Here is a 9199-nt window from a genome sequence, read left to right as displayed (position 1 = left end):
TGCCTTTCCCCTGCTCTTTCCACCTGCCTCCTTGTCTACTGATTAGAGCTTCCCATCATTTATGGCACCTGTTAGCTTATTACTGCAATTCTGCTGATTCACCCTGACTTGTCTTTCTCTTTTGCTTGTGCTTGGAGACTAGGGACAGGGAAATCTGACGTGCATACCTTAATGTGGTTAGTGCAGTTAGTGTAGTTGGGTTCAAAAAAGGTTTGGATAAGTTCTTGGAGGAGAAGTCCATTACCTGCTATTAATCAAGTTTACTTACAGGCCTATCCTGTAAAGTGCGGCCGCGTTTACCCTGCTCCTAAGCTGCTTTTTACTCACGTTCCGGCCGCGTTAGCCCTTCCTGCGATCCCGAATCCCCTTTAACCTACTCCTACCGTGTCCTAAATTCCCCGGGCAACCCCTTCCGCCCGCGGCATGTATATTGCATGCAAACGAGCGAATTAGCTCGATATTGCATGCAAACAAGCGAATTAGCTATTCCCTAGCATCCCGTAACCCGCGCCCCGACTATCGCTAGTTTTCCCTGCCGTTTTGTCGCGCGTTTAACCTGCAAACTTACCGCCTACCCTGACCCCTGCGGTAGAGGCAGGGGTAAGGGTAGATGGCAAGCTTTCCCCCAGCCCCCGCTCACCTGCCCCGGCCGCGATCATGGGTGCCGGTCTCCGTGGCAGCCCCAGTCCTCTCCCCTGCTCCCGAAGCCAAAAAAAAAAAAGCGAAAAAAACGTTGCAGCCCCCCTCCGATGTCCGGAGGGGGGCTGCCACGGAGCAGGGAGCAGGGGAGAGGACTGGGGCTGCCACGGAGACCGCTTTCCCCCGTGCAAGTAAGTTGCTTCGCCGCTTCAGTTCTTCCCTCCTCCCGGAGCTGCTTTTTCAGCCTTGCTCCGGGAGGAGGGGAGAATAGACACTGACAGCGGCGAAGCGAAAAAAAACCAAAAGCAATTTTGGTTTTTTTTCAAAAAGCTAAAAGTAAGTTGCTTCGCCGCTGTCAGTGTCCCCCCTCCTCCCGGAGCAAGGCTGCTTTTCGCGCCCTGCTCCGGGAGGAGGCGAGAAGAGATGACAGCGGCGAAGCGAAAAAACCAAAAGGGGACCCGACCCGACTTACTTTTGCAGCCGTCCGGCATCGTTGCTCCCCCGCCTCGTCTGGCATCGTTGCTCCCCTGCCTCGTCCGGGAAGATGGCTGCCAGCACGGGGGAAAGCGGCCCCTGTGCATTCAATTGGCTGCTCAAGACGTGACGTCACGACATTTGGCGTCACGGCAGCCAATTGAATGCACAGGGGCCGCTTCCCCCCGTGCTGGCAGCCATCTTCCCGGACGAGGCAGGGGAGCAACGATGCCGGACGAGGCGGGGGAGCAACGATGCCGGACGAGGCGGGGGAGCAACGATGCCGGACGGCTGCAAAAGTGGGTCGGGTCGGGTCCCCTTTTGGTTTTTTCGCTTTTTTTTTTTGCTTCGCTGCTGTCATCTCTTCTACCCTCCTCCCGGAGCAGGGCGCGAAAAGCAGCCTTGCTCCGGGAGGAGGGGGGGCACTGATAGCGGCGAAGCAACTTACTTGTAGCTTTTTGAAAAAAAACCAAAATTGCTTTTGGTTTTTTTTTCGCTTCGCCGCTGTCCGTGTCTATTCTCCCCTCCTCCCGGAGCAAGGCTGCTTTTCGCGCCCTGCTCCAAGAGGAAGGGAAGACACTGACAGCGGCGAAGCAAAAAAACCAAAAGCAAAAAGTAAGTCGCTTCGCCGCTTCCCTCCTCCTGGAGCAAGGCTGCTTTTCGCGCCCTGCTCCGGGAGGAGGGAAGAGTGAAGCGGCGAAGCGACTTACTTTTTGCTTTTGGTTTTTTCGCTTCCTGGTATCTGTCATTTCAAATGACATTTGAAATGACAGATACCAGCGTGGCGTGAAGCCTTAGGCCCGCGCACCCAGGATACTGTATAGGCGCTCTATCCAGTAAAATGGGTTGCGCGGGCCTAAGGCTTTTCGGACGCGGTTTACATTTAAATAAAATTAGTGTTCAGGATCGAGCGGTAGTTAAGCTGCACTGTGCGTGCGGCAACCGCGGGTGCCATAGGCACTAATGCAGCTCTTCCTACCGCTCGGTACTGGATAGACCTGTTAGGGAATAGCCACTGCTATTAATTGCATCAGTGGCATGGGATCTTCTTAGTGTTTGGGTAATTGCCAGGTTCTTGTGGTCTGGTTTGGCCTCTGTTGGAAACAGGATGCTGGGCTTGATGGACCCTTGGTCTGACCCAGCATGGCAATTTCTTATGTTCATATGCACGCGGCGATTTTATAACTTGCGCACATTGACATGCGAATTTTATAAAATCTGCTATCCACTCACACGAGTGCTGAATTGTGTACCCAAGTTGGGGGGATTTCATTAGATGTGTATGGCGACGTGATAGGCCCTATTCCCTGTTCCCTCACAATCCGCGCCAGTAAAGGAGTGGACTGGGAGGGAACTTTCTAACCCCCCTATCTAACCTTCCTCCCTTTTCCCCTACCAACCCTGACCCCTTAAACCCCTCTAACTACCCTACATTTTTTTGGTTTTCTTCTTAACTGCTCTCCAGAGCAGCCACAAATTGCGTGGGCCGGTCTGCTCCCGGCGCATGCTTCAGCAGGACAGTGCCTGTCCCAGCCTGCCCATGCCCCGCCCATGCCCTGCCCAGACCCCGCCTCCAGCCCGCCCCTTTTCCCAAACCCATTCTTCTGCACGTATTGGGAACCGCCCGAATGGCTGCAGGCCTATGAAGATCTATGCAGTATCTCCCGGATTTCACGCGCAGGGCTTTTAAAATTAGCCTTTTAGTTAATCAGGCACTTAGTTTCCTCTCTCATTTGCTCTGAACTGGTCCTGCTTTTATAACTTTTATATTCTGACTCTTTTGCATAGGGGCTAATGCATTCCTTAGTATAACATCACATGCAGATGTCGTTTTCTGAGTACCAAGTCTCCATGGCTCTAGGTCTGGAATTTATTATTTCTCATAATATGGGCATTAGTATACTTAGCTTTCCATATGTTGCCCTTTTTCCCATTTGTATGCAAATATTTGTTTTAATTACCTGAGAGTTTTTCCCAACCAACCCTGAATTTGTGCTCACAAGAGATCTGTTTGGAGCTATCTCATTTCAATTTCGTGATCCTCCCACAGGTATCTCATGTGCCATGGATCTCACGGTGGTCCTATTAATTGAATCTGCTACATTTATTTATTTATTTAATTTATGAATTGCCTTCCAAAACTTACAATAAGTCTTTTCAAAGCAATGTACAGCAAAAGTAAACAAATTAAAACAATGCAATTCAATAAATCTGTTATGTGAGATTCCTGGAGCATTGTAATATCTCTTTGGCTTCTTAACATATGTGCAGCAAAATCCAGAATATGCTGATGAACTACTGGAAGCGGGACAGTTCACTTTTTTTGTATGTTAATTTGACAATTTCACAGCAAAGACTAATTTTTCATTTTTTTTTTAACCTGTTGGAATATTCTGAATTCCATCTTTTTTTATCTTACTGTTCTTGCTCCTCACCACAAAGATTAGAAGACTGTTACTATTTGGATAAAAATGCATTCCTGGTCATATCTACCTGATGAAAAAAAAAATGTATTTGCAGCCTCTCCTTGAATCAGTGTAATAAATACCAAGACCTGAGATGTAGACACAAATGTTTTGACATAAGTGTGTTCGTGGGTGGATCTGCTATTGAGTCTTGTTCATGCAAGGGTTACTAACATGTTGTGGAGGGTGAGTTGTAGGACTATGCCTTCTTATGCTATTGAAACTCCAGATGTGCACTCATAACCAGTGAACAGATGCTCATGCTTTTTGGTTTTGCCCTTGTTTTATGTGGTTGCTGTGTTTCCATTAGAGCACTTTGCTATGCTTCCTTCTAGAACTAATTGATTTCAGATCCCATTCTTTATTACAAGTGAATCCAGATTAGTCTTTTCAAGTGCTGAATTTCATATTATCTATTCTTTTTATAGACATAAAGGAAGGAAAATAATTGGTAGATTGATTGTATTTATTTTCTAGCTACTGAAATGCAGACACTCAAGTTGATGATGTTGCTGATCCTCTTTTCTTTTACTGCTGTTGCCTACTTTCGTTTCTCCTCCTGCAGTCTCAGTACTGCTTTCTTTTCAAGCAGTCTTTCACTATGGCTTACTCTGCAGAATGAACATTTTTATAATGCAGTCTTTTTGACTGTCTTCTTGGCATCACTATAAATTTAACAGTGCAAACAGATTTGTAAATAAAACACAAGGTGCACTGAACTGTGTTTTACCTGTGAATGTGCATACATTTTCTGTATACACACTTTACTCTCAAACGGGCTGATAAAGAAAAACCCACAGGAGAGTGGGCCTCGTGATTCAGAAAGAAAAAATTTGCAAATGAGGGCCCGTAGTAAAAGGAGGCGGTAGGGACACTAGCGCGTCCCTACCGCCTCCTTTTTGACAGAAGCGGTGGCTGTCAGCGGGTTTGACAGTCGAAGCTCAATTTTACCGGTGTCGGTTCTCGAACCCGCTGACAGCCACAGGTTCAGAAAACGGATGCCGGCAAAATTGAGCGTCCGTCTTCCAACCCGTGGGCAGATTTTACATTTTTTTTTATTTTTGGGGCCTCCGACTTAATATCACTATGATATTAAGTCGGAGGGTGTACAGAAAAGCAGTTTTTTCTGCTTTTCTGTACACTTTCCTGGTGCCGGCTGAAATTAACTCCTGCCTTTGGCTGGTGTTAATTTCTGAAAGTAAAATGTGCGGCTTGGCTGCACATTATACTTTCTGTATCGCGCGGGAATAACTAATAGGCCCATCAACATGCATTTGCATATTTATCGCAAATCCCATTTCGGGCAGGGAGAGGGAGGAGGAGGGAGGGGGGGAGAGGGAGAGAGCAAGAGGAGCCTCTGGGGAGGCACACACAAAAGTCAACTTTTTATACCACTGTAAGAGGGGCCATTCTAAACTTGGGTGAGGTTTTGGTGGTGGCCTAGGTTTTGTATATGGACGTGTGCCTAGTTCTTTCAAATTTAACCTCCTTAAGTAGACATGCATGTAAAACGTATTGATAATTCAATTGAATATACTGTATCAATTTTCAAAAGCCCATTCACACGTGCAAAACTCCTTATGAAAATTACCCCTAAATTTTGTTTTGTGTGCATAAATCCTGTTTTATGTATAGAAGAGGGTTTTTATGTACACTAAGCATGTTTTCTGCATACACTCTTTTAAATCCCTGAGACATTAGTGTACCATGAGCTTCCTGCACTAGGAGTTAATTCATTTTTTACTATGTGAGTAAAGAAAATATGAGCTAAATATTAGCTCAGATCTTTTACTAAAATTTTATTATATCAGGCTCCAAATTAAAAATGTGACAAGTAGAATATTGGATTTTCTGAATTTAAAATAACACAGAGTATGTAGTCTTCTTTTTAACTTTCTTTTTGGTATGGTGTAGAATTTACCTTTAATAAATTAGAACAGTACACTTACAAAAACCTTTTCATAATCTCCACAAGTATCACTCTGGTAATTTGTACTGGTAAGAAATCTAAATTATTCCTTCTAATTTCTAGTAAGAGCATATCTTTTTTTCAGATTCCATTGGTATTCTTGTAAGAGAAAACAGAGGTATAAGGCAGATAAGAAATAAAAGGACCATCAATACTGCCGAATTTCACTCCTGGTGCAATGTCATAGACCCCGATTGATCTCTGGCTTTTACCTTACTTCTGTGCAAAGAGAGGATCCTCTGTGCTTATTCCATGCTTTCTTAAATTATTTTTATTGTTTTGATATCTGCCATTTCCACTGTGAGCAAATATTTTCTGATGTTGCTTCTAAATTTACTCCCTTGAAACTTCATGCCATAACCTCTTGTTCTAGTGCATCCTTTGAAAAAGATTTGCACAATGTGTTTCTTTGAGGTATTTAATTGTCTCTATCGTATCCCTCTCTAGACTATACCTATTTAGGCCCTTAAGTTTTATTTCACATGGCTTTTGGTGCAGATCCTGCACCATTTTGGTTGCCTTTCTTTGGACTTCCTCTATCCTTTTGGATATACAGGGGGCAATAATCAAACTGCTCATGTTGATGCAAATCCTGAAGGAAGTTTTTACTTGTGGGATTTGCACCAATAATGAAAGCTAAACTGTGTGGGTATTTTGCTATGATTACTGCTCCCAGGAAAAATTAACCATAAAGCTGTGCACCTGCTTTCCCTGTGGGTAAATTTTCCATTGGAAGCCACATGGGTTTATATAAAACTACACATATGATTATTTAAAACTGTGCACATTTACATAGCCCACTCCCTGGAAATACATCTGAACAATACAGGCAAAATTAGCCGTGCTGTAGGTTATTGGCTACAATTGCCCAGTGGTCTCTTTCACTTCATTAAGATTGTGGTTGTAGTACAGAATAACCTGAAGGGTGTAAGTGGTGACAATAAAACTTGAGTTCAGAAAATGACTAGATGTGTTCCTCCTTGTGTACATATAAACAAATGGAACCCACATTTTATAAAGAAACTTAAACCTTAAGGAAGCAGTACCACAAGCTCATTCAGTTGTTGAATACGAGAGGCATATAGTGATGATCTTTCTGCCTAAGTAATCCACACATTTATTTTCCTTTTATATTTCTCAACATTAGTTGAAAAAATATTTTTAAAAATGTAGTTGAGATTGCACTTTAAATATGGTCAGCAGTGCATTTCTCAAATTATTTCTCTGCCGTTCCTCCTTTGACTGAACAGCAAAGATAAAGAGAAAAGGCTGAGGAGTCTGTAGACATTTTGGGCAAACCCAGATAAAGAAGTATCATGGGATCATCAGACTTCAACAGAAAATTAAGAAACTATGAAATTAAAATCAATAAAAATCAGCTGATAAAACTTCAGAAAATGTATTCTAAGACTGAAATGGATTTTTTGCATGTAGTGTGACACCTTTTATTGGACCAACATAAACATTCTCCCAGGACAAGCAGGATGGTAGTCCTCACATATGGGTGACGTCACTGGACGGAGCCCTATCACGGAAAACTTTTCTTTCAAAGTTTCTAGAAAGCTTTGACTGGCACACTGAACATGCTTAGCATGCCATGATCCCTGTGTCCACAGGGGTCTCCCTTCAGTCTTTTTCCACGATGCAGTTGCCTCTGGTTTAAGAGCTCTGTGAGATTTTTCTCACAACTTTTCCTCACAAAAACACTTGAAGTTTTACTTCACAAATAGTTTTCCCTACACGGGTCTCCCTTCGCGTACATTTCATCGACGCTCGGTGAGTACTATGCCCTGTTTTTTGGTCAGCTCCTGTCACCTCACTAATGGTTCCCCTGGGTTACCAACCGAATTGCGGCCTTCTTTTCACCCTCAGTCCACCCCACGATACCCGCGAGTGTCCTTGCTGCAAACCTCCACCTGGTCCATTGGGGCTAGAGGGTTTGGGACGTCCACAGTTCCCGTTGTCGCCAGAGCTGCCGTTGATGCCGTCCATGCCCCGATTGATGCCGTCTGCCCCCATCGAGGCTGTCGACGCCGCCATCAATGCCCCATCGATAGCCCTTTCGAATTGATGCCTTCGTCGATGCCATCAATACTATTGAAGCCGCCATCAATACTATTGAAGCCACCATCAATACCCTTGACTAAAGAAAACGCTCCATACTTCGGGTTCTAAACCTGAGCCCATTGTAATCCTTGGGCGATAAACAATGCCAAGAGCACTAGAGGCATGGTGACCATCTGTCACCAATGCCATCCGAGACAGCGAGGGCATCTTCCTCGTTGCTGGAGAATGACTGGGCCGAGCACTGTGGGAATCATCATCACCGGCACGGTGTCCGTCTGTCACCAATGCCATCCATGACATCGGTGGCATCTTCTTCGGTGCTGGAGAATGACCGGGCCGAGCACCAAGGGAAACCGCCACTGCCACAGTAACTATCCGTTACCTTTCCCATTCTGGACATCGGTGGCAGTTTACTCAGTGCTGGAGAATGACCAGGCCGAGCACCGAGGGAAACATCGTCGCTGGCACCGATGTGGTTCTCTGTTCGGTGCTGGCACTGATACCTCACTGGCATCAATGTCTATTGAGCCAGTTGCGAAGCGGGCCTGGGTACAAGAGTCTCCATGCTCCTCTGCACCCGAGGCACTGAGGTGTTCCCCACCGACACCGGTGCTGGATACTGAGCCACTACAGGTTCATGTGGAAGTTCCAGTAATGCCTAGCCTGTCTCCCCCTGTAGCTGCGCTACCTACACCAGCTTCTAGGGAGGAGCTGGATGTCCTCATCTGTCAGGCTGTCATCGATGCCTTCCAGAATCTACTAACACCAGAGCCATCGATGTTCGCACCGTTGTGGCACCGCTTCGTTGTGGCACCTACCAACAACAGCCTAAGTCATCGATGCCAACTCGTCCTTCTGAGCCTCCATGGACCCCTATATCTATCCCGGGATCCTCGAGTGGCGATGGGCACTCTAATCCCGCTTCGGTATCGATCCCATCGAGACCTAAGTTAAGGACGTACCTGAAACCATCCCTTTTGACCTGGTCACTAAAAAGAACCAGAAGTTTCTGGAGGTTCTAGGTCATAATATCTTCCAATTTACCAGCTATGTTTCCCTTGGTTCCCTTGATGTTTGACACAACATCAAGGGAACCTCTCTGCCATCCACATGAAAATCGAGCAACATATGATTGCTTCGAAACGTCCTCCCGTTGCCAGCAACAGGACTCCGTACTAGACGGTAACATGGCTTATGGCCTCTGATTTACGGCCCGAAGTCCAGGATAATCTAGCTGATCTGCCATGCACTCCAGATAATCTCTTCGTGCACAAGCTCTAGCAGACAGTGGCTGAATTGCAAGACCACCACGAGACCCTGTAATAGCTGTCTACGTTTCTTGCAAATCCTCCGTCCTCAGCTAGAAAACCAGCAGAGGGATACTAGAAGGACCTTTTACTGCTCCCGCTCCCGCGTGAGACCAACGAGTATCCAGATCACACCAGCTCTGCCACTCGGGCAGGCTCCTGGATTTTTCTACCTTGCCAGAGAACAGAACGGTCCACCCCACTAAGGACCAGGGCTTGGGATACCGTTCCCTGGACACAACAAGGCAGAGGATTTTAATCCCACTATTTCCTACTTT

At 45.7% G+C, this 9199-nt stretch overlaps 1 protein-coding gene across 1 annotated transcript in view; it reads left to right on the top strand.

The window, feature by feature from the left end:
• Positions 1 to 6441, top strand: part of B3GNTL1 (UDP-GlcNAc:betaGal beta-1,3-N-acetylglucosaminyltransferase like 1) — a 715330-nt gene extending 708889 nt beyond the window's left edge. The window contains exon 8 of the mRNA XM_029600286.1: positions 5633 to 6441. Within this exon, the coding sequence (XP_029456146.1) occupies positions 5633 to 5653 (21 nt within the window). The 3' untranslated portion in view covers positions 5654 to 6441. The remainder of the gene's footprint in view (positions 1 to 5632) is intronic.
• The last annotated feature ends 2758 nt before the right edge of the window (positions 6442 to 9199 follow it).

This window comes from Rhinatrema bivittatum, chromosome 4 (genome assembly GCF_901001135.1).
Source record: "Rhinatrema bivittatum chromosome 4, aRhiBiv1.1, whole genome shotgun sequence".
Classification (NCBI taxonomy): Eukaryota; Metazoa; Chordata; class Amphibia; order Gymnophiona; family Rhinatrematidae; genus Rhinatrema; species Rhinatrema bivittatum.
The sequence above is the reverse complement of the archived record's forward strand: the minus strand, read 5'-3'. Positions and strand labels throughout refer to the sequence as shown.